The 24,387-nt window shown below is 54.2% G+C and overlaps 2 protein-coding genes across 24 annotated transcripts in view; one reads left to right on the forward strand and one right to left on the reverse strand.

The window, feature by feature from the left end:
• The first annotated feature begins 279 nt into the window (after positions 1-279).
• Positions 280-20,573, forward strand: Mtss2 (MTSS I-BAR domain containing 2). 14 transcript variants are annotated; one of them, XM_006531011.4, is made up of 15 exons: positions 460-962; positions 5,366-5,427; positions 5,547-5,620; positions 6,285-6,369; positions 6,476-6,567; positions 6,649-6,723; positions 7,001-7,009; positions 7,900-8,057; positions 8,342-8,449; positions 9,195-9,292; positions 11,134-11,350; positions 16,315-16,392; positions 16,744-16,920; positions 17,102-17,267; positions 17,462-20,572. In XM_006531011.4, the coding sequence occupies exons 1-15, from the start codon at positions 894-896 to the stop codon at positions 18,247-18,249; spliced, it is 2,256 nt and encodes a 751-aa protein (XP_006531074.1). In that variant the 5' UTR covers positions 460-893; the 3' UTR covers positions 18,250-20,572. The 14 variants fall into 14 exon arrangements, with proteins under 14 accessions (XP_006531076.1, XP_006531077.1, XP_006531080.1 ...); XM_006531012.4 differs by having other exon boundaries at positions 16,318-16,392; XM_006531015.4 differs by having other exon boundaries at positions 11,230-11,350.
• Positions 20,574-21,000: 427 nt separating this feature from the next.
• Il34 (interleukin 34) overlaps positions 21,001-24,387 on the reverse strand; it is a 64,121-nt gene continuing 60,734 nt past the window's right edge. For 5 of the 10 annotated variants that reach the window (XM_006531480.4, XM_006531484.4, XM_006531479.4 and 2 more), the window contains 2 exons: positions 21,816-21,951; positions 21,012-21,504 (listed from right to left, as the gene is read on the reverse strand). In XM_006531480.4, coding sequence (XP_006531543.1) covers positions 21,435-21,504; positions 21,816-21,951 — 206 coding nt within the window. In that variant the 3' untranslated portion in view covers positions 21,012-21,434. Of the gene's footprint in view, positions 21,621-21,815; positions 21,952-24,387 lie in introns of all 10 variants that reach the window. The other 5 variants (XM_030243837.1, NM_001135100.2, NM_029646.3 and 2 more) reach the window with 3 other exon arrangements.

A 24,387-nucleotide genomic window follows, 5' to 3' on the forward strand; every position in this document is an offset into this window, starting at 1 on the left:
ATAGGTTCACCTGGAGTCTCCTGGACGACAGCAGTACTTGCCCTCCCATGTGTACACGCGTGCATCCCCACACACTACACTCTGCAGGTTCAACACAGACCCTACTCACGAGGAAGTTGGGCCGGGACACCATCACTATTTCCACCCCCAATCCAGGTGACACCGGTACTACTTAGAAAAGGAACTGAAGGACATTTGTGCAGGAGGGTTGGACTTTATGGATGGTCTGTGGTGGACAGCTCCAATGCGGCCAGTTCCCGTTCCCCTCTGCACGATGCTCAGTGCTATTCATCAGGCCGGGATGCACTAAGGACTGCATCCTTGGCGGGTTTCATCTTGGTCGAGCCCAAGGCCTTGAAGGTGCAAACCCGGGTCCGCTCCCGCTGGAGGGTGGGGGGCTGGCCCGGCCCCGCCCCTGCGCCGCCCCGACCCGCGGCGGCGCCCGCTCCCGCCGGCCCCTCTTGCCGGACCAGTCTGGCAGCGCCAGAGCTCGGATTTCAAAGCCCTGGTTTCTGGCCGTGAATGGGTCCTCGCCCGCCCGGCCTTTCCCACAGCCCCCTCCTGTGCTCCCTCCCCGCGGCCCTCCCTCCGCCGCGCCCACGTGACGCCCGAGCTTCGGCGGCTCGGATTACCGCCGCCGCCGCTCCAGTGCCCGCGCCGAGGCTGCGCCGCGAACTGCCCGCGCCGCGCCCCCAGCCCCACCGAGCCATGGCCCGCGCTGCCGGCCCACGGCCCGCAACCCCGGAGCGCGGCGCGGCCGGCCGCTGAGAGCGCGGCCCCGAGGCAGGGAGCCCCGGCGCGGCCTCGGAGCAGCGCCCGCGGCGGTCCGGCCCCTCCCCTGCACGGCTCCCCGCGCCCCTTGCGCGCCCTGCCGCCGCGCGCCCGGCCCCAGCATGGAGACGGCGGAGAAGGAGTGTGGCGCCTTGGGCGGGCTCTTCCAGGCCATCGTCAACGACATGAAGGTACCCCGGGCAAGCTCCGGGCATACGGGTCTCCTCTGAGGGACGCGTGGCGGGCAGTGTGTGTGTGTGTGTGTGTGTGTGTGTGTGTGTGTGCGCGCGGGCAGTGTGTGTGTGTGTGTGTGCGGGCAGTGTGTGTGTGTGTGTGTGTGTGCGGGCAGTGTGTGTGTGTGTGTGTGTGTGTGTGTGTGTGTGTGTGTGTGTGTGTGTGTGTGTGTGTGTGTTTCATCTGAGCCTGTCCTCCTGCGCCCGCCTTGCGCCCAATGCCTGTCTGGGTCCGAAGGGTGGGAGTGAGTGCTCGCAGGTTGGGATGTCCGAGAGGTCGCCCCGTAGGATCCCGATCCAAAGCTGAGCGTCCGCAAACACTCGGTACCCCAGACCCCCAAACTATGAATTGGGTTTATCTTTAGGACCGACCTTTAAGGCCCTTTAACGGATCCAAGGTCTCTCGGGCCTCCGCCCCCTTTCACCACAGTGCCCCCCCACACACACACACACACATACCCCCGACGCCCCGAAGCCCAGACAATGCTGTCACCGCCAAAGCAGGAAAAAAATAATAAAGCAAAGAACTGTTAACTCTTGCCCCGCCAGCCTCGGGCCTCTGCATGGATGCAGCCCCACCTACACACACACACACACACACACACACACACACACACACACACCAACAGATCCAGCAAGCTCCATTACTCCAATCCTCGGGTGGGGTCCTCCCTGCAGCCCAAGGGTAGGACTGAATCCACCTTGGGGAGGAGGTAGGCTGTGTGTTGGCTAAGCAACCTGGGGAGCGCTTTCAGCAACCCCCCCTTCCTGATCACTCAAGGTCAGACTGAGCAGGCACCCTGTTCAGATGGGGAAACTGAGGCCTGCGAATGGCTCAAGGTCATAAGGAGACCATTGGATCCTGCTTCGGGACCTCAGCCATTATTATCCATCTGGTAATTTACTGAATTCTCCCTGACCCCCAGAGGCCAGTGTTTGACGAGGCTGATCCGAATTGACTAGGCAGGGAAAGCTTCAGTGGCAAGGTGGGCATCGAGTGCCAGTGTTCCTGTCCTGCACTGTACCCCTTGGTCTAGGAACACGATGGAAAACGGAAGAAACTAGGCCCTGTGCTGAGCCTCCTCACATCCTTACCCTAGGCTCGCACTTAGCAAGAACAAATCAGAATCCTGCTAGACCCTGGGGGCTGTGGAACCCACGTACAGGTACACCCTACCCAAGGGCTCCAGAAAAATGCTTTAGGAAAGTGATGCCTTGCAGAGAGGCAAGAAGTTGGGGCTCCCCTCCTAGTACTGCCAAGAAACACCCCCAGTAAGGGAAGGCATCTGTCAGATACTTGCCCCCTAAAAAGAGGCCTGAAACCACACTGGCCTGGGACTTACAAGTTAGCAGCACGTCAGCGCCTTCCCATAGTTCTATACTTTTCCCTGGGGTTCCTCCCTCGCCACAACACACACACACACACACACACACACACACACCCCTGGCAACTCCACCTGAGGGCCTCATCACTAGCCCTCAGCATCTTGGTACCAGCTCCTCTGGCAACTCCACCTGAGGGCCTCATCACTAGCCCTCAGCATTTTGGTACCAGCTCCTCTCTGAAACTGTGTAACCCAGACCACCTCCCCTAGCTGACACTCCTGGGCTGGCAGAGGGTGGGAGCCACCCACACTGCCTCCCACTGCAAACACTGCAGCAAGCAGCCACTTCTGCCCAGACGAGACAGCAGGATAGTATCCTCCATTCCTGCCAGTTGCAAGGAACTCAGTTGAGACACGGGTCCAGTCTCAGCAAAGAACTTAGTGGCAGGCAAGATTTCTAGATACGTGGGGCCAAGATGGAAGAGACTTTACCAAGCACCATCAGATCATGTATACTATGCCCCTATCAATGACATGCATGGATTAGGGACCCTGAAGGGGCCGGCCACCTGCACTGATTGGCTGGACTTAAAAAGCTGCTTCTGGCTGTCTTGCTCAGTGGCCACCATCAAGAAGTTCAAGGAGACTCAGATTGCCTGGGGCTGATTCCTAGTGAGTTGCCCAGGACTCTCTCTGGAGCCACTAGAAGGCCCCAACCCTGCACTGAGGGATGGTGTGGGAGGAAGGGTCCCCACTCAGATCTTCAACTACACAGACAGAGGAGGGTGGGTGCAAACCCAGGGGCTTGAAAGGGCCCTGGAGAGCTGGTTAGCTTGCCCTGTCTCCTCTCTCTCAGGCCAACTGAACCCAGAGACTTGATCTTGCCTGGGGCCCTAGGCCTAGTCAGCAGAGGAAATGGGGTCCCCATCCCATGCTACCCTGAAAGTGGGTTCATCCTAATCCAGACTAAGAAGTGTCACACAGACACAGGCTCTGGCCACAGGGAAAGGCTCCTGACAGAGAGCTGGGGCTTTTGCCCTCTTAAGCAGTTCCCACAGCAAGTGACCCCCTGAAGTCTACACACAGGCCCTGATTCTACAGCTGAGGAAATCTGGGGCTGGGGGTGCCCCCAAAAGTCTTTTCTGAGACTAGAGCCTGGGTTGCCCCCAGACACACCACAGCCACACCAGTCTCATCCTGGTGAGCACCTTCCCTCTGCTCCAGAGCGGTGGCCATGCTTGTGACAGACCTGGAGTCTCCCCCTTTCTCTCAGTCCCTGTCACCTTCCCACATAGAAGTGAATGTAGTTGTTCCTCGCCCCGCTTCTCTGAAAACAGGGCACCTACATCCTGATATGTCAGCTATAGGATCAGACCTTGACCCCAATCCCTAGGGCCTCAGACAAATCAGTCAACCTCCCTGAGCCTCCAGTTCTCCCATCAAGAAAATGGGGCAATAGCGAGCTGCATTCCAGGAGTCACTCAGGAGGTGGTGAGTGATGCATGAGGCAGTGCTTGGCCCAGAACACCTGGCCAGCAGGTGCAGTTCCTGTGACTGTGATGACATCGGGGCTTAGAGCCTGGGCCAGGTGAAGCGAACACTCTCCCTGGGGCACCTGTCAGTCAGGCATAGGGGGATGGGGAAAAGAAGCCAGGCTCTTAAAGACTGGGGTGTGCAGATCTATCTACAGAGGGTAAAGTGGACTTGGCCTACCACTGGGGGAGTCCTTACTCTCTCAGACAACCAAGGGCTTGCTGAGGGGGCCAAGCTTTCCTGGGGTCCAGGAGAACTAACTTTGGACACCCTGCTCCCAGCAGTTTCTCACACTCTGGAGTGAGGTCTTAGCGGGCTTCCCTGCCAAGTAGCATTTAAGAGGTGTGAGGGTGCCCCATCTTGAAAAACCCCTAGAGGCCAGTGCCTGGGTTAGCTCCTCAGGACTGCCAGGGACAACCTCACAACCTGGTGGGCTTTTTTTATTCAGAGCTGTGTGGGTGGGGGAGAGCCCACCCACAGCCTCCTCTTCTTGTTCCAGCCTTGCTACGGCTTCTCAAATATTTGCTTTCCCTGACACTGACTTGACTGGGCAGGAAGAGGGCGTTTTTGAGGGTCGGTGAAGCAGCCCGCCCCCTTGCTGTCCCTGGAGAAGCTGGCTAGACCTACCCTGGGGTTCCAGCCAAGCACAGCCCTCCCAGAATCCCAGAAGCTGAGGCTCTTCTGTCCCCTTTACCTTGGTACTGAGAAGCCTCCGTCCCAGTCAGCTCATGTGGGACAGGGACTAGGGCCTTTGCTAGCCCTGGGCTACCCTTCAAAGAGCAAGGTCTCCCTCAGGGTTCCCCCCCAGGCTAGGGCTGACCTTTCTCCAGGGCCAGTGCATGAGCCAGAAAAGCCCCTTAATCAGACTGGACAACTCAGTCACCAGGAGCCCAACCTCCCTATTGGGAAACCCCCTCCTAATAGAGAGCCTCTGGCCAGGCTAGGATAAAGGCCACACTGTTCCCCTGGAGGGGAGAGGAGGGACTGGAAAAAGGTGGCTCTGTTGGCCACACAAGGCCCCATTCAGCCTGGGGCCTAGTTGTCCCAGGCAAGCTGACCAGCCTGTGTAGCAGCCATGGCCTCCCTGGGTCTGTGAGCCACCAGTGCTGGCCAGAGATGACTGGCCTAACGGAAGCAGCTTCCGGGCCCCATTAGACCTTGTGTGGCATTGATTCTGCCAACCTCCACTTTCCACCACATGTGATAGGGATTGAGTGCCCAGAGCCTTATGAGAAAGCCCCCAAGGAAACTATCTGCCATCCATTTTCTCCTCCATCTCCCCCAAGGGAGCATGGGTGCCACCTGGGAACCAACTACTGACAGGTAAGAAAGACTTCATGCCATCCTTTGTCCTGGGCCCTCTCTTGCCCAATAGGGCTCAGGCTACCTCCTCTCTATGGGGACAGGACCATCTAAGAAACTGCCCGGAAATTGGACAGTATGTGGGGAGCCCTGTAGCTCCATCTCACAATTCTTTCTTCCTCTCCCACCTCCTCACCGCAGAGCTCCTACCCCATCTGGGAGGACTTCAACTCCAAGGCTGCGAAGCTCCACTCTCAGCTGAGGTGAGGCAGCGCAGGGTTGTTCCTGTGCTGTGGAGGGAGGGAGGGAGGGAGGGAGGGAGGGAGGGAGGGAGGATGGCCTCGCACCCGGTGACCACACACTCCACTGTGTATCTCCCCAGGACCACTGTGCTGGCTGCTGTGGCCTTCCTCGATGCCTTCCAGAAAGTAGCTGACATGGCCACCAACACCAGAGGTGGGGAGGGGGCGTGGTCAGAGGTGGGGGATGAGCCCAGTGGGCCGGGAGGCTGGAAAGGGATATGGGCCATGGGAAGGATACAGGGCCTGAATGGAGAACTTGGCTTCTGCTGTGATGTCATGGGGCAGGTGAGCAGTGACAGGGATGAGACCAGGAGGTCACCCTCATGCTGTGGGCAAACCCTTCAGTGGTAGTTAGCAATTCTGTGATTCCTCATCCACATGCCTTCTGCAAGTTATATGGGACAGGTGAATAGTCCTTGGGGACTTGCAAGGCCTTTCTTCCTCCCGATTCATCCATCTAGCAAGCACCTGAGCTTCTGTACTTTTGAGTGATAAAATCACAACCCAAGCCTTATCCTCTGGAATCTACAAATGCCTTGGTCTCAGTAGATCCAATCGGAAACTTTGCTGTCTTTTCCTTGAGTGACTGGTCTTTGTCCCAGCTAAGAAAGAGAGAAGGCTCCAGGGTTGGCCAGCAAGGCACCCAAAGCCCACCAAAGGCTAGGATAGCCCCCATGTCCCCATGGCTACAGGATTGCTGGTGATGGGGGCGGGGCAGGGGCGGCCTTTGTGGAACAGCGCGCCGCCTAGTGGCCCGAGGCCGGGACTGCAGAAGCCCCCAGCCCGGCCGCTTCCCATGCAGCTTGCTTCCTTGCCAGGGGCCACGCGGGACATTGGCTCAGCGCTCACGCGCATGTGCATGCGCCACCGCAGCATCGAGACCAAGCTGCGGCAGTTCACCAAGTGAGTGGGCACAGCAGACTACAGGGGATATCCTAAGTCTAGAGAGGCCATCCTTGCCCTGACTGGGGGGGCCCCCCTAGGCCTCACCCACAGCTTTCTCCCGCAGCGCGCTGCTGGAGAGCCTCATCAATCCACTGCAGGAGCGCATCGAAGACTGGAAGAAGTCAGCCAACCAACTGGACAAGGACCATGCGAAAGGTAGGATGGGCCTTCGCAGTGGGGTTCCCGAACCTACCCACCGGGACCCCTTACCATAGCTCCCCTCTTGCCCCTGCGCAGAGTATAAACGAGCCAGGCATGAAATCAAAAAGAAGTCATCCGACACGCTGAAGCTACAGAAGAAAGCACGCAAAGGTAGAGCGCACAGCGCCCCACTGAGGCCCAGCCCCGCGGGCCCCATTCTGTAGCCCCAGCCACCCTATGAGGCACCCCTCCCCCCGAGCATCACCCTGGCCGGGGAGACCCTGTCCTCCAACACAGGACACTCCAACATGTCGGGTGGGACTGAGGGAGCACCCAGCACCCCAGACTGCCCAGGCCCCCACCCCTCCCCAGGAGTGGCTCATCCGCCTGTCTTTCACACATTCTTTCTTTCTCTGTCTCCTCTCCTCCTCCCACATCCGTCCTGTAGAGCTACTTGGTAAGTCAAATGTCCGTCCCTCCAGCTGCTCCGAACCTCCTTGTTGCATTTGTCTGCCTCCGCCCCCACACCCCCCCCCCCCCCCCCAGCTCAGGGCCATTGGAAAGAACCTCTCCAATCCAAGAAGGAACAAGAAAGGCGGTTGCTCCACCAAGGGAGGGGCCTGGGGCATAAGAGTCCCAAACAACTGCTGGGTCAGTCTGCCAGGCCAGGAGGGGTTCACTGGCTGGGCAGGGTGGGGGTCTCAGGCCCTGGCTGCCCAATTACGACCTGGCCAGCCAGGTCCTTCCCTGTCACCAGCTCCGTCCCTGTCACCATCTCCTCCACGTCCAACTCTCACCTCTCTCTGTCTCTCTCACTGCTCCTGTGTGCTGCTGTTGCTGTCCTTGTGCATTGGTCCCCGAGCTGAGCTGTGACCCATGCTGAGACACACTCCTCTTTACTCCCTAGGCCCAGCCATAGCTCTCCTGACCCCTGCACCTCTTAGTGGCCTGGCCTGAAGCTGAGCAGAGCCCCCACCCTGCTGTCTGTCCTGCCTTCAGCTATTCCCCTCTCTCTACCTCTTGAGGTCAGGGTTATGCTGGGGCAGTAATGACATCCTGAGTGATAGAGGTCTCCAGCTGGCCTCCCCATGGTCTAGCCTACCTCAGATCCTGGGTGGCTGTGCAGCTTGGTGTTGCTATGTCTGTCTGTCTGTCTGTCTGTCTGTCTGTCTTCTCTGCCTGCTCTGGTGGGACCAGCCCCTCCACAAACCTTAGAGTCTGCTCCATGCTCCCTGGCTCCCTTGTCCCCAACCCCACAGCCAAGAACACTACCACAGGGGCCTAAGCCGTGGGTACAGCCAACCAGGCCGGCGTCCCCAGCGCGGCCTCTCTTCCCAACCCCTGCAGGGAAAGGAGACCTGCAGCCCCAGCTGGACAGTGCCCTTCAAGACGTCAACGACATGTACTTGCTACTGGAAGAGACGGAGAAGCAGGCTGTGCGCCGTGCGCTGATTGAGGAGCGGGGCCGTTTCTGCACCTTTATCACCTTCCTCCAGCCGGTGGTGGTGGGTCTCTTGATGATGTGGAGCCCCTCCTGGGGAGGAGCAGGGGACAGACCCAGGATAGACCTCTTAACCCCCTGTGCACCTGGCCTAAAAATCAGGCCTCGTAGCTTGTGACACTCTGGCTGAATCTAGACGGACAGTTACCTTGATTGCACTGGCCCAGCCCGTGTCAGCATTGAATATCAGGGAAGGGGGAAAGAGGAGAGGCCTAACAGGCCTGTTTGTTTCTCCAGAGCGGGTGGGCAGGTGTAGGGGCTTTAGACACTGACTGGCTGCTTCCTTAGAACGGCGAGCTGACCATGCTGGGAGAGATCACTCACCTGCAGGGCATCATTGACGACCTGGTAGTGCTGACTGCAGATCCCCACAAACTGCCTCCCGCCAGTGAGCAGGTGCGGCCAGCCCTGACGTCAAGGGCCAAGACCAGGACCAGTGAAGAGATGGTCCTGCCCTCGTGTGGGCACAGTAGAAAAAAGAGGGGAGCTTTGTGGGGAGGTCCTTGTGGGAAGAAGACCAGATAGTATCCAAAAGCCCTGTGGGATTTCTGGGAGCACCTGACCCAGTGACAGATGAAATGCTCAGAACCCAATAGGGCTCAGACCAACACAGATGGACAGAAGCCAGGTCCCTGGGGCTTGGCCCTTCCAAACCTAGAACCCAACCCACCCTACACAGAGATCTACACACTGTACTGGGCAGCCCCTGTGGTTGGGTACTTCCTGTGTACCCCACAATCTGTAGCATATCCCCTCAGGTCACCACACTGAGTTCTCTCAATGGTAGTCTAAGCTGGCTCCAGTTCACAGGAGAGAACACGCCTCAGGAAGCTCCCGAGACAGTTTCAGCCCCTAATGTCACGGCCCCCCAGTGTCATGATATTCCCAGCCATGTGTCCCCAGAAGGACCTGTTTGACCCTTGTCTCCGGCCTGGAGCCAGTTGGGGCTCAGGAAGAAGCCCATGTTTAAAAGAAGGCTGAAGTTGGGCTTGGGGGTGTGAGGTTCATCTCCTGAGGTTTAGTTCACCACTGGGGACAGACAGAGGGGAAGGTGCACTGCCCTATCAGCTCTCTGCAGCATGGTGAGGTACTCCACAGGTTAGGAGCTGCCTCTAGTGACCGCCCCCATGCTCTTCTCCAGGTGATCAAAGACCTGAAGGGTTCTGACTATAGCTGGTCGTACCAGACCCCACCCTCGTCACCCAGCAGCTCCAACTCCCGGAAGTCCAGCATGTGCAGGTGGGTGCCAGGCTCTCGGAGGGGATCCCAGGAGGGTGGGGGAGTCCCAGCAAAGCTGTGGAGGCGGTGGCTTCAGCGCCCCAGAACTCACACAGCATCTAAGCATCCAAGGACTTCTCACATATAGGAGATACGGGTGCACACATTGGTTGGCAGGAGAGGCGGGTAGCAGCTTCATTGATGGCGCATCGTTGTGTGCCCGGCGCCAAGGTTTTTTTCTACAGTGAATCCTGGCACCGTTGTGTCAGGAGGGGAACCAAGATACTTGAGTCGTGATTTAACGGTGGGTCTTGGCCAGGCCTGGGACAATAGGGTCTTCAAGTAAGAAGGTGAGGTCAACCTGGGCACGGCGATGCAAGCCAGTCATTTTAGCACTTGGAAAGTGAAAGCAGGAGGGCCAAGGGTTCAAAGCCAGCCTGAGCTGCTTTCTAAGACCCTGTCTCAAAAAATACACTTTTAGAAGTTAGGCGGAGTGTCGGTCATGGTAGTGCATGCCCTTAATCCCAGCACTTGGAAGCAGAGACAGAAAGATCTCTGTGAGTTCAAGGGTAGCCTGGTCTATCTATAGAGTGAGTTCCAGGACAGCCAGGGCTATATAGAGAAACCCTGTCTTAAAAAAAAAAAAAAAAAAGGAGGGAAGGAGGAAGAGAAGAAGGGAGGGAGGGAAAAAAGAAGGCAGGTGGGATGACACATGTCTGAAATTCCATCCTCTGGTGGGTTGGAGGGAGCAGAATTCAAGAATTCAAGCAGAATTCAATCACAATTATATATCGAGTTGGAGGCCGGCCAAGGCTATATGAGACCCTGCCTTAACAAGTAAAACTAAAAAGGAGCCTAAGACCAAGAAGTGGTGTGGTGGTTTCCAGGAATAAGTGTTTGGGCTTCAGGATAAGGGACACTCCAGCCTGTGCTTGTCTCAAATTGATCCCAGGCAGTTGCCCCAGGCGTCAGCACTTAGAGTCTTACAGAGATGGGGAGAGGGTAGACATCTTGCTCATCCATCCGTCTAGATTTGAAGGAGATGGTCATGGTTCCAGGGACCTCGGGTAGGGAGAGTCATGAACTCAGAGCAGCTTACAGATTAGGGAGACCCTGTCCCAGGTACCCTTCTTCCCAGAATTCTCTCTGTCTGGGCACTGGGAGCTCGAGAGAAGCTGGACCCAGTGATCAGTGGGAGAGGTGAACCCATAACCTCTGTCTGGGGCATCTTCAGACCTTGAGAGGCAATGGTTGCTAGGAGGAATGTGATTATAAAGGAGATATTTAGGGGTGGGGCTTGGGAGACCCAAGGGGAATACCCAGGAGAGTGCTAGCCACAGGTAGAATGCTGGGCCAAGGCTGAGCCCCAGAAAGCCATGCTCCTGAAGGAGGGACAAGGTGACGGTGGGGTAGGACCCACCTGGCAAGCAACAGCCATTTCCAGACCGTCATCTCAGCATGTGCCAGGTACTCGAGTGTGATCAGACAGCCAACAGCAGACTGCGAGGAGGCAGTTTAGAAACTGCCAGGCTTTTCACTTTTCAATGCCTGGTGACTCAGCTTGCCCATCACAAGCCTAAGAACAACCAGGCTAATGATGCTGTGGGAGGCAGGGTATACCTCTGCCTCCCTCTGAGTGTACCCACTTCGGGTATACCCTGACAGGGACTCCCCAGCACTGAGACATGCCATGCCAGAACTCCTCAGTCGTGCCAGGGCCTCGGGACCTCGTAGTCTGACACTATCTTTTCCTCCCTTTGCTCCGCATCTCTTACCCTCCCTCCTCTGTCACCCTTCCCTCTTTGTATACACCTCTGTGTCTTCCTTTCCGGCTACTGTGCCCTCCTCCTTCACTCCCTCAGTGCCCCCAGCAGCAGTGGCAGTGCCAAGGGTGGCGGAGCCCCGTGGCCTGGGGGTGCCCAAACATACTCACCCAGTTCCACCTGTCGCTACCGCAGCCTGGCACAGCCGGCCACCACCCGCCTCTCCAGTGTCTCCTCCCACGACTCTGGCTTCGTCTCCCAGGACCCCACCTACTCCAAGCCCCCTTCGCCCATGCCTTCCGACATCACCAGCCAGGTGAGAGAACATCGGGAAGACCACGGGGTTGGGGAGCAGGAGGGAGCCTCATGCTGACCTCCGGCCATCCTTGAGAGGGGAAGCAGTTAGGGAGTGGAGACTGGCCACATGGCCTTCCTGCTTTTCCACGGTTCTATGATTGATCTCCAACTCCATGCTTAAACATGTATCCCCGTGTTTCAGATGAGTTTCATAAATAACATATACCTGAGTCTCATTGGTTTATCCAAAATCCAGGGCATCATACAAACTAGAAAAACCTGTCACTGAGCTACACCTCCAGCCTTAGCTTTCTGAGAAAGTTTTATTATTACTTTATGGGATGGGAGGTGGGGGGATGTTTTGTCTGCATGTATGTCTGCACTACGCACAGACCTGATGTCCCAGACTGGAGTTACAGACAGTCGTGAACTGCCATGTGGGTGCTGGGATTTGAACTCAGGACCTCTGGAAGAGTAGCCAGTGCTCTTAACCACTGAGCCATCTCTGCGGCTCCTGTGCCTATGATACTTTTGAGCCAGGGTCTTAGTTTGCACAGGTTGGGATATATGTGTGTGTCTGTCTGTCTGTGTCTGTGTGTGTGTAAGTGCACATATCTGCACATGTATGTGGAGACCAGAGGTCAACCTTAGATATTATTCCTTAGTAACTATCCACCTTATTTTTTAAGATAGGGTCTCACTGCATAGAACTTACCAAGTAGACTAGGCTGGCTGGCTCCACATATCTGTGCTTCCCCAGTGCTGGGATTACAAGCATGCATGCATAGCCTTGCTTGGCTTTTTTTTTTTTAATGTTTATTTTTATTATTTTAAGTTGTGGGTAGGCTCCTGTGTCTGCACATGGGTATGTGTGTAGGAGTGCAGGCGCCCTTGGCGGTCAGAGGCATTGTAGATTCTCCAGCTGCGGTCACAGCCAGCTGTGAGCTCCCTGATGTGGGTGCTGGAAACCAAACTCGGGTCCTCTGGAAAAGCAGCAAGTGGTACTCCTAACCACTGAGCCATCTCTCTAGCCCATGGCTTGGCTCCTCCGTATGGGTTCTAGGTCCTCACTCTTGCAAAGCAGGCCCTTTGCCAAGAGCCATCACTCAGTGCCCAGTTATTACCTCTGCTTTCGTTCCTTCTGTTCTCCTGCTGGGGTTATAATTAAAAGAATGTCACGTCGTCTTCTGTCTCTCTGTGTCTCTTTTTTTTTTCTTTTTTCTTTTTTTTTCTTTTTTTAACTACTACCCAAGAGGGATTAAAGCTCTTTTGTTCAATTGACTCTTTAACTTGTTTGTTTGTTTGTTTGTTTGTTTGTTTGTTTGTTTTTCGAGACAGGGTTTCTCTGTGTAGCCCTGGCTATCCTGGAACTCACTCTGTAGACCAGGCTGGCCTCAAACTCAGAAATCCACCTGCCTCAGCTCCCAAGTGCTGGGATTAAAGGCGTGCACTGCCACCACCACCTGGCTCTTTAACATTTTTTAATGATTTATTTATTTTTATTTTATGCACATTGGTGTTCTGCCCGCTTGTATGTCTGTGTGAGGGTGTCAGATCCCCTGGAACTGGAGTTACAGACAGTTGTGAGCTACCATGTGGGTGCTGGGAATTAAACCCCGGTCATTTGGAAGAGCAGCCAGTACTCATAACCACTGAGCCAATTCTTCCAGCCCCAACTTTTTTTTTTAAACCAGGGGCAAGTTTTTCCTGTGTATTACAGACTGACCTCAAACTAGCAACACTCCCTGCTTCATCCTACCAAAGGCTAGGATTCTTAGGGGTGTACCTCCATGTCTGACTCATTTCATTTTATGCTTGTAGGAAAGTTGCAAAAAGAATTCAAGAGTCCCTAGTTACCCTGCCTACACTCTTACCTCAAAGTTAACATCTTATGTAACCACCAAACAATTTTTTGTTTATTTTTACCTCCTGGTTTTGGGGTTTTGGGGGGTCCCTTTTTTTTAAGAGTGTCTCACTATGCCACTCAGACTGACCCCAAACTCTCAATCTTCATGTCTTCATGTCTTCAGCCTTCGTAATGCTGTGATTATAGATCTGAGCCACCACACCCCTTAAATACAACCGTGAAATGCATGCTAGGCAAGCAGGCTACCACCGAGCTGTCCCTCGAGCCCCCAAACAATGTTCAAGACCAGGGAAACCAAACTGATCTATAGTATCACAAGCTCTACAGTGTTTAGTTTTGCTTTGGCTGCCCCACCCCCACCCCCACCCCACCCCCCACATTTAGCTAGTTTTCTCTAACTGTCCTTTTATCTGGGCCCTTCTCCCGTTTATTTATGTAGACAATTATTTATTATGCCATAGTGGACTCCTAAATTGTTCTTTGACTCTATGGGTTAAAATCCATTACCACTGAGTCTCGAGAATCTTTTAATTGATACATACTACCCACCCATACAGAGAAGCAAATGTATCGCAACAGTGTATCTGAATAAGTCTGCAAATTGAACACACTGGCTCAGCCAGTACCAAAAACAAGACACAGCTTGACCCTAAAATCCCTGCGTTCCTTCATTGCTGTTCCCACTCCAAGTGTAATTGCTGGTTATAGTGTGTGTGTGTGTGTGTGTGTGTGTGTAAATATATGCATATATAACTATAACTTACTAGGCTGGGAGTGTAGTTTATTTGTCAAGCACTTACACAGCATGCATGAAGCCTTGGGTTTAATCCCAGTACCACAAAGATGTTCCATATATGATTTATACGAAATCATAGAGGATGTTTCATGGTTTCATGTGTATTTGACTTCTGCTTTCCGCATGTTTAAAATAGATGAGATTCATCTGTTTTACATGGAAACAGGCATCGTTTTCATCGATGTATAACAGTCCATTGAATTAGTATGTAAATTTATTTTGGTATTCTGTGTTTTGGGGACATTTAGATAGTTCCCTGGTTTTCTAGATTCACTTTTGTTGCTGTGATAAAAATATCCTAACAAAAAGCACCTTAGAAGAGAAGGGGGTTTACTCATTTTATAATCCAGATTCTAGCCCATCTCTCTGGGGAAGCCAGGGTAGGAACTTCAAACAGCTAATCCTACTGACACTTGAGAGGAGAGAGAAATAGATGGATCCATACTTGTTTGCTTGCTGCTCTCAGTTTGATTTCTCCACTCTTATACGGAATAGGAAGGACCCCAGCCTAGGAAATGGTGCCACCCTCAGTGGGCAGGACCAGTTAACTCATGTCAACCCCAATAGTCATGCCCACAGGCCCATCCAATGCGGACGGCTTCTTAGTAAGACTCTCTTCTCAATTGATGCTACATTGTGTCAAATTGCCAAAGCTAAGCGCGGCACTTATCTAGGGGCCTTGGCTACTCATAGACTGCTGAGCAGATCCTAGTACATGGTCCTATTGCAATGTGAGTAGGAGCAGAATTCTATTTTTTTTCTTTAAGATTTATTTATTTTATGTATGTGAGTACACTGTCACTCTCTCCCGACACAGCAGAGGAGGGCATCGGATCCCATTACAGGTGGTTGTGAGCCACCATGTGTCCTGGGAATTGAACTCAGGACCTCTGAAAGAGCAGTCAGTGCTCTTAACCACTGAGCCATCTCTCCAGTCCATTGGGGTTGATTCTTATCAACAGGGTCATGACAGTTGTTGTCCATGCTGTGTCCATACCAGCCCTGGTATTTTATGGCTTTTCCACTTTAACTGTTTTTGAGATGTATATAATAGTAGCATTTGAATGTTCCTTAGGACATGGCAGAAGTTTTTTCATATTTTTTTTTCTTTTGAGACAGGGTCTTACTATGTAACCTCAGCTATCCTAGAACATACTCAGTAGACCAGGCTGGACTCAAACTCAAGAGATCTGCCTGCCTCTGCCTCCTGAGTGCTGGGATTAAAGTTGTATGCTACTAGACCCAATATATTTGCATACTTTAAAGTCCATTTGAGTGTCTTCTTTCATGTAGGGCCTATTCATGTCATTTGCCCATTTTTCATGAGAGAAAGAAAGTGTGTATGCATTGATTTTTTTTTTTTTAGAACTCTACATATATTGTAGATACATGTCCTTCATCAGAAATATTCTTCTGAGTATGCTCTTACTGCCTTTTTGGTATCTATTTTTAATATTTTTATTTCGTGTGTAAGGACTATTTTCCCACATCTACGTGCATCACGCAGAGCCTAGGGAAACCTGAAGGGGGCATCAGAGCCCCCGAAACTGGAGTTAGAACTGGTTGTGAGCCACCATGTGGGTTCTGGGAACCGAACCGAGGTCTTCTACAAGAACAGCAAGTACTCTTAACAGTTGGGCTATGTCTCCAGCCCATGAGTACTATTAAGGACTAGAGGTTCCTAGTTTTACGGTCAGTCCGTTTTATCTGTTCTAAAGGTCATTGGTGCTCTTGCTGTCTGCTTGAGGGACTGAGTCAGCACCCCCAAACACTTGTGAACCTCATCTCTGGCCAGCCTCATCCTGCCCAACTGCTACCGAGTGCCTAGCCCCAGCCCCAGCCCCAGCCCCTCCCTTACTCCAGGTTATACACGTGTCTCTGCACAGAGAACTAATGGGCAGCTCGGCTGACTGTTCCCAGGATAGCACTCGGGCCTCCATCATCCCTTCCCCCCAGGGCATCCCTTTCTGACAGTCAACCCCGGATGCTCAAACCAAACCTGAGTTCTCCGTGTTACATCTTCACTTATCTCGACACATAAGCCGTCAACCGTGAATCCTACATTGAAGCCTTAAAATATGTGGCTCCTGGGTTGGGTCGTGGGCAGGTCAGTGTCTGTAGGATGTGCCCTGAGATGCGGCCTCCTATGGTGGTCTTAGTGGCTGTAACACCAGGAGGGGAGTACAGGGTGAGGTGCTGGATCAAACTGCCCACTGCGTGCCACCACGGTGACCAGAACTCTTTTCTCTTGCCTGCCTTCTTGGCCTGTCTGCCCGCGGGGGCTCTCCCCATCTGTGGCCGCTGGCTCACCTCTGCACAGCAGAAATCCTCCAGCTCTGCGTCCTCCGAGGCCTCAGAAACCTGTCAGTCAGTTAGCGAGTGCAGCTCCCCAACCTCGGTCAGTACCCCATGCCCCGGGCCCACCCCACTCCCTCCTGATCTGGGGCGGTCACCAGAGCGGTGGGGTTTGGGGGGCGGGGAGTCAAATTCAGCAAGAAAGCTGCGTATACTGGCTCTTGTCTCTGAAGCATCCACCACCCACTTGCCGAGCCCGGCCAAGCCTGTACCTTTCTTGGAACACCCTGCCCCATCCCTGAACTGCTTGGATGGAGCTATCACTGCTGCCCGCCAGATTCTGGCCTCGCAAGCCAGAGGCTCCTCACTGGTGTGCACCCCCTGAGCCCCAGTGACAGAGGGGCCTTTCCTAGTCATGTGCAGTAAGGCTAAGGGTGCTTGCCACACCCCGCAGGACTGGACCAAGGCTGGTCCCCACGAACAACCCTCAGCCACCACCCTGCAGCGGAGGAAGGATCGTGTGGAACACCTCCGAGACACTGAGCCAGGCCCTACTGGTGGAGGCACTGTGGGCTCCAGTGGAGAGGAGGTGCCACGAACCCGGATGTCTCCTGCCACCATAGCAGCCAAAGTAAGTGGACCGCTCCCTGGCTATTCCCCACCCCCGTCTTCACTCCAGGGTCAATGCCAGGCCTCCCAGCAGCTGGCCTTCGGGGCCTACTCCGTCCACCCTTATGGAACTATCTAGAGTCCCAGAAGAGGGTAGACATGGAGAGTGAGGCTTTTTAGCCCACCATTTTCCCTATCCTCAGCATGGTGAGGAGGTATCCCCTGCTGCCAGCGACCTAGCCATGGTGCTGACCCGCGGACTGAGCCTGGAACACCAGAAGAGCAGCCGAGACTCGCTGCAGTATTCCAGTGGCTACAGCACACAGACCACCACACCTTCCTGCTCCGAGGACACCATCCCCTCCCAAGGTGGGCCTGGAGGGAGGGATGCCACAGGCTGGGTGTGTTTGCTAGGCCTTCACAGCCCCGGGACCCGCCCCACCACGGCAGCGGGGAGGAGGGCCATAACTAAGAGACTTACTTCCCTCTCTGTCTCCCTTGAGTAGGTATGGGGTTCAGGGACAAACTTGGCCCTGGGCTCACCACCCCCTGTGTGTCTCCAGGCTCAGACTACGACTGCTACTCTGTGAATGGGGATGCAGACAGTGAAGGCCCCCCTGAGTTCGACAAATCATCTACCATTCCTCGAAACAGCAACATAGCCCAGAACTACCGCCGCCTGATCCAGACCAAGCGCCCAGCCTCCACCGCCGGGCTGCCCACGGCAGGGCTGCCCACAGCCATGGGGCTGCCCTCCGGTGCACCTCCCGGTGTGGCCACCATCCGCCGCACACCCTCTACCAAGCCCACTGTGCGCCGCGCCCTCTCCAGCGCTGGCCCCATCCCCATCCGCCCACCCATCGTCCCTGTGAAGACACCCACCGTGCCCGACTCCCCTGGCTATGTGGGGCCCACACGGGCAGGCAGTGAGGAGTGCGTCTTCTACACAGACGAAGTGGCCTCACCTTTGGCTCCAGACCTGGCCAAAGCCTCCCCAAAGAGGCTCAGCCTGCCTAACACAGCCTGGGGCAGCCAGTCCCCAGAGGTAGCTAGCTACGGCGGCGGGGCTGCGGTCGGGCTGGCCACCGAGGACGAAGAGCAGCAACTGGCTGCCAACAGGCACAGCCTAGTAGAGAAGCTTGGGGAGCTGGTGGCCGGTGCCCACGCCCTGGGTGAGGGCCAGTTCCCCTTCCCTACCGCCCTGTCAGCCACTCCTTCGGAGGAAACGCCCACTCCACCCCCTGCTGCCACCAGTGACCCCCCGGCCGAAGACATGCTGGTGGCCATTCGTCGCGGGGTCCGGCTGCGCAGGACCGTCACCAACGACAGGTCGGCGCCCCGCATCTTATGATGGTGCCGCCCACCCCTCCCCGTCTGGGCCTGGCACAAGGAGGTGACCGGATCTGTGAGCAGCGGCCAGCCACTCTGAGTGGCGGCCCAGCCAGAAGACAGAAAGCAAAGCGTCAGGAGTGAGGCACAGCCACTTTACGGAAAGACAACCAGGCTGGATCCCAGCATCTCGCGGGAAGCGACTTCCCTCACACACCTCGCCAGGACAGAGCCTGTTTTATACTTTCCTTACCTACTCAAACCTCCTCTTCCTTCCTCCAGGCCCTGCTACATCCAAACCCCAGAGCCCATAACCAAGGGCTGGGCCTGCTACATGGGGCCCTACCTGGCCTGGGGTCCACAACTCTCTTCCTCTGGCCCGGCTGTCCTCCGGGGCCATATGCCCAGCTCTTTCCTTGAATGCTGGCTCCCTCTTCTCCCTGCCTGGACCCTGTCCCATTTCCTCTTGCCTTTGCCCTGCCTCTCCCAGGCTCCTCTCTTTGGGGCACAGGGTGGTCACGGAGGGGCCAGGTACCCAATCAGCTGAGGATCTTTGTGTGACTGGGTTTAGGGACAGTCAGGCATTGGGAAGCCAGGCTTGCTCATGGGAAAGAGCCCTGGAGGGAGGGAACGTAGGGGCCTTGTCTCAGGGGACCCTCCAGTTCCCTGTGAAGAGTAACTAGTGGGGTGAGGCAAGGCAGACAGGGAATGAGTCCAGAGGTACCAGGTGTTTTGGATGCCCTGTTCTTGTCTGGACACTTTGGAGCTTTTACTCTAGGGGCGCCTTCGGGTTACAGTGTCACCTGTTGCTGGAGATAAGGGCTGGAGCATTAGATGGTGTGGGGGTTATTTTATGACTGTAATAAAATGGAGCTGACCCTAGACAAAGAACTATGTGGGGCAAGCTGGTGGTACAGGGTGTACGTCTGAGTGCCTGAGAGAGGGGTGTGGGAGCCCTCAGTGGGCTCGAGGCCAGAGAAGGGTAGAATCACTCCCCCCAAACCGGGGGAAGCTGCTCTTCTCGCCAGTGTCTGAAGTGTCGGTAGAATAAGGCTGGTGAGGGTAGGCCAGGGACTCTGGCCAGTCTGTTGAGATCTGAGCAAGCTGCAGGCCCGGCTTGGAGCAAGTATTAGAAGGTTGGTTTGACTTTCTGTTGCCAGAGGCAACACCATCCCAAGAAAGTCTATGCCTACAGGCCTAGCTGGGGCTGGCAGCAGGGACCAGAGGAAGAGTGGGTCCTGCCTCCCTGTCAGCCCAAGTCTGAGCAAGACTAAGCACGTAAGTGTAAGCCAGAGGAGAGATTCGGGAGGTAGAGCAGGCAGCAGACTCCAAGGTAGCATTCTGCCCGACCCCCACAGGGAGTCCAGAGAGCGTACCTTGGTCTTGAAGGAATGGAGTTGGGGCTGACCTGGGCCCAAGGTCATGGGTGCTCCAGTGCAGGGCAGCCCAGTAGGTCTGGTAAAGCAGGGATTCCTGTATGTGGATGGAGTTACCACAGGGCTCCCCGAGGCTGCTTAGCGAGTTATCTCCAGGGTCTGAGACCTGGCCCACCAAACTCAGTTGTCACCAGAGCCCCGAGTATAGAGTCCAGGAAAACAAATGGCCAGATGTGGAACCCTGAGGCATATTTTGGCTGCATCTTCCCCAAAAGAGCTGTCAAGGCTGATGGAAAGGGATGCAGGATGTCAAGTGGGCAGATGTGGTCCCTATACCCAGGGTGTGGTTGGGTCCTAGAGAAGGGGGTCCAAGAGGATGGGCTCACTGCCATCTGAGGACTCCAGGCCCTGATGGGAAGGGAGGCCAGGGACTTCCCAGGAAGAGGATGGGGTGGCATGCCCACCCCCAGTTTTAGCCTTCCCCTCCCCCCCAGGGCTGTACATATTCCATCCCCTTGTCTGACCCACAAGTATCCTCCTCCACCAACCACCACTTCCTCTAGTGCTCACCTCTCTCATAGGCCCGCCCTCGGGATCCGAGCCAACCATCCTGCATCACAGACTGGTTTGGGGGCTTCTTCACGTACATTTTATTTTATTTTATTTCATTTCATTTGTACAGCAAAACATTCTTTTCAAATGTGTCTTTTGACTGAAGTAACTTTTCTGGTGCTGTTAACTTGTATTTTTTTTTTTTAATTTATTTTGCCGCCCCTCCTTGTTCCTACTCACCCTCCCCTAACCCCCAGCCCCAGCCCATCACTTTTATTCTGTTCTTTCTGCCAAGTTTGGGATAAATTCTCCCGCCCACCCCGGTTTCCATCCTCTCCTTGATTTAAATAGTCACTGCTACAAAGTAACAAATGCACTGTGAAGATCCCAGTATTAATAAAGCAGTACTGTAGTTAACGCCCCGGCTTCCTCCTGGCTCCCCTGGGCTGCCGGCTTCGCTCACCTCTGCTTCCTACCCCTGCGCCATACCTTTGTCATCATCCCTGGCCTGGAACTCCAAGCCAGGTGTCATTGATTTAAGTTCAGGGGCGGGGGGTTGGGGGGTGAGGGACAACTTGGGCAAGGACCTAGGTTGGTCTTTGATGTGCTCCCACGGGGACTGTGGGGAAAGCCAGAGGAAGCGAACAAATAGAAATATGGTCAAGAGGCACCTGGACACCTGAGCAGACATTACTTGGGCCTGCTGAGACAACGCGAGCTAAACAGGGCCGGAAGAGCCAAGTACTCAACCCCCACCCCCACCCCAGTAAGACTGCCCACTGTGGGCTCCAGAAGCCCACCCTTCCATCTCCAGAACTCAGACCCTCCAGGTTCACCATCAGAGATGCAAGCCAAACCAAATAAATGGCCATTTAATAGAAAAAGGAACCAGAAGAGCATCGTCATGGCAAGATACGGCATTTGGTTGGTCCTCGGCCCAGCACCCCACAGTCAGCACAACTGAAAAGCCCCAGTAAGTCCTGGGATCCTAGGAGGCACCCCGTCGTTCTTGGCCACCCGCCTGTGGGGCAACAGTGTTTGCAGATTTCGGACCGGGCCACAAGCAGAGGTGGCTGTAAGGGATAGCAACCAGCCCTCCCCTCCACATCCCTCCCCTGAGGCTCCGTGATACCACCAGAAGGCAGGAAGCCTGGGTGTGGAAGAGAAGGCAGGAGGCCTTTCCCTGAAGGCCTTTCCTAAAGGGGCTACCTACCCACCATCCAGGAAGGTCTCAGATCCAGGCCAGTTTCTGAAATGCATCCAGTGGCCCGACCCAGGGTCAATACATAGATTGCTCAGGGCAACGAGCCATGGCTTGAGCTTGGGGATCCGGGCAGGGAGGTGGGGGTCTGCCGAGACAAAGGGTACACATTTGTAGCTGTACATTGCATCAAGGACCCCGGACTGTGGGGATGGAGCCTGGGCAGCTCGCAGTCCTGCCATTTTAAGATGGGGCTTTGTTTACCTGCAAGAAACAGAAGAAGAAAAAAAACAAGGTCTGCAGGACAGAACAGCCAAACCACACACTCCTGCCCCCATACTCAGGGCCCAATCCAGCTTCCAGAAAATTGGGGATGCCCTCTGATTGACTCTGCCCACACACATGGACCCAGATCCCTTGGCCCACAGTTGCCATCCACGCCCACCGGAAGCCTCTTACAGCAAGAACAGTACAGCAGTTCCATGACCCGGAAGCAGTTGTCCAGCAAGGCTTTGGGCCGCACCAGCTTCAGGCTTAGGCCTGGAGTACTCAGAAGAGATAACACAGCTTCCACGTGAGGGCCAATCTCCACATCCTGGGAGGGAGGAAACAGTCAGGACAAATGAAAAGAACCCCACCACCAGAGAACCATGGCGGCTGTCTCAACAAAATCCAACTTTCAGGGACCAGAAGGCTGTGAGTGAGGCTGACACACCTCACAGAGGTTTCTGCTTCTCTATCATCAGAAAGTAATTACGGAGGCTGGAGAAATGGTTCAGTGGTTAAGAGCACTGACTGCTCTTCTGAAGGTCCTGAGTTCAAATCCCAGCAAGCACATGGTGGCTCACAACCATCTGTAATGGAGATCTGATGCCCTCTTCTGGGGTGTCTGATGTCAGCTACACTGTACTTAGATATAATAATAAATAAATCTTTAAAGAGAGAGAGGGAGAGAGAGAGAGAGAGAGAGAGAGAGAGAGAGAGAAAGTAAGTAATCAGGACAGGGAGGAGGCTGGGACCTCCTTATTACTCCAGCCTAGGCATGGTTGCCAGCCTCTAGCCTGGGAAAACTGCCCATCAGAAAGCAAAGATCTCTCTCTACCTAAGGAATGAGAGAAGAAAGAATCATGAAGATTCCTGGGACACCAATCACACAGGTAGAACTGAACTCTAAGTTCAGCTCCAAGCTAAGAGATCTTCTCTTCACAACGGTGAACAGAAAGGATGGTGTGGAGAGAGTGCTGTTGGCCTGGAGAAGTCCAGAGTCATTGTAGAGGCATCATGGGAAAGCTAGGGCCTAAGCTACCTTGCCAAAGGTGTCCATAAAACTCAGACAAAGCAGCTTGGCTAAACTTTATGCTCCTAGCCCTCCAAAATACCCATAGTCCTACTCTTAAGATACCTGTGAATGTGACCCGTTTTGGAAGTTGAGTCGACATAATTATCTCAAGTTTACATCATTGTGTATTTAGGGTGGATTGTAAACCCAATGACTAATTGGTGTTTTTCCTGCCTCAGTGTTGGGTCTAAGACCTAGGGCCTTGTGCGTGTTAGAACAACTCTTTACATCCCCAGCCCCGGGATCATTATAGTGAAAGGTCATGAAGACAGAGAGGCACCGGGCAGGAGTCCCAGGAGGAGTGAGACAGAGGTCAGAGCCAAGGGGTAGCACCACCAAAGGATGGAAGAACCAAGGACCCTTCAGGGCCAGTTGGCCCTGTGATGTCTTGATTCTGGACTTCTGGTTTCCAGTATGAGAAAATACAATTTGGTTTAAGTCACCCAGTTAAAGCTAATTCATTACAGCAGCCTAGAAAAGTCACGGCCAAAGGCAGAAAGAGGGTGATGGAGGGGAAGGAGGGCCCAGCACACAGCCCGGTTCCTGTCTAGGAAGGATAAAGATGACCAAAATATATATGTTCCCTTGCCTAATGAGAGCTACTGCCACTAAGGGCCACTGCTCCATCAGAGACACTCAAAGTCAGGAACAGCAGGCAGGAGCCATTCTCCCAAAACCCGAAGAACAGCCTACAGCTAGACATGGTGACATGCAGTGTAGCCCCTCTCTTAGGAAGCAGAAGGAGGAGGAGCATAAGCTGACACCAACCTGAACACAAAGTGAGACTCTGACCCCACAAACAAAACTAAAGGAAAAAATGGGAAAAGCTGACCTTGACTGGCAGTTCCTAAAAAGCAAAACTTAACCCTGCAATCACCCCATGAGCCAGAAATTAATGCTCTATTTTTTTTTTCTTTTGTCAGTGCCAGGGTTTGAACTTAGGGCCTCACAAATGCTGGGCGAGCCCTCTGCTACTGAACTGTACCCCAAGCCAAGTGGGTGAACCTCGCTGGCATTGCTTTGTTTTGGGGGTTGGGGTTCATTTTTTATTTCATCCACTGTTGTTGTTTTAAGACAGGATCTCACCATGTAACTCTGACTACCCGGAACTCAATATGTGGTCCACGTTAGCCTTGAACTCACAGAGATCCTCCTGCCTTTCCTGAGTCCTGGGATTAACCTCGACTCCTGGTTTTGTTTCTGAGACAAAGTCTGGATATGTAGCCTAGGCTGGCCCGAACTTACAAACCTCCTGCCACCCCCAGCTTGCCATGGGATTAGTCTGTTCAACTCGGTCCAAATCAATGGATACAGTTTATCCACTGAAAACTTTACCAGAGCGCACAAATGGTGCATCAGCATCTCAGAAACTGTACCAAAAAGAAAAGGAAAAAAAAAGAGCAAATACGTAATGGGAAAAAAGACGGATTGCAGGTTGATATTGGGAGTGGAAAGGGGTGAGAAATGGCTGCCTCACGTATACAGTTTCTGCTTGAGGTGATGAAAAGTGACAGAAATGGATGGGGGTGGGGGTGGGTGATATACAACCCCTGTGAGTGTAATTAACACTGCCAAACCATGTGCTAAAAATAGTCAAGACGGAGGGCTTTACATTATGGTGCAAGTTTGCTCCCTCTTGCCTCAGCCCCCACTCTCTGGGTTTTTAAGCTGCCTTTTCCTTAAGTTATTTTT

The sequence above is a fragment of the Mus musculus genome, chromosome 8, assembly GCF_000001635.26.
Source record: "Mus musculus strain C57BL/6J chromosome 8, GRCm38.p6 C57BL/6J".
Taxonomy (NCBI): domain Eukaryota; kingdom Metazoa; phylum Chordata; class Mammalia; order Rodentia; family Muridae; genus Mus; species Mus musculus.

Excerpts from the sequence above, each read along its gene's own strand:
- Mtss2 (XM_006531011.4), top strand. The coding sequence starts at position 894 with ATGGAGACGGCGGAGAAGGAGTGTGGCGCCTTGGGCGGGCTCTTCCAG. Across the intron at positions 963-5,365 it reads CCATCGTCAACGACATGAAG|AGCTCCTACCCCATCTGGGA; the intron begins GTACCCCGGGCA and ends TCCTCACCGCAG. Across the intron at positions 6,370-6,475 it reads AAGCTGCGGCAGTTCACCAA|CGCGCTGCTGGAGAGCCTCA; the intron begins GTGAGTGGGCAC and ends TTTCTCCCGCAG.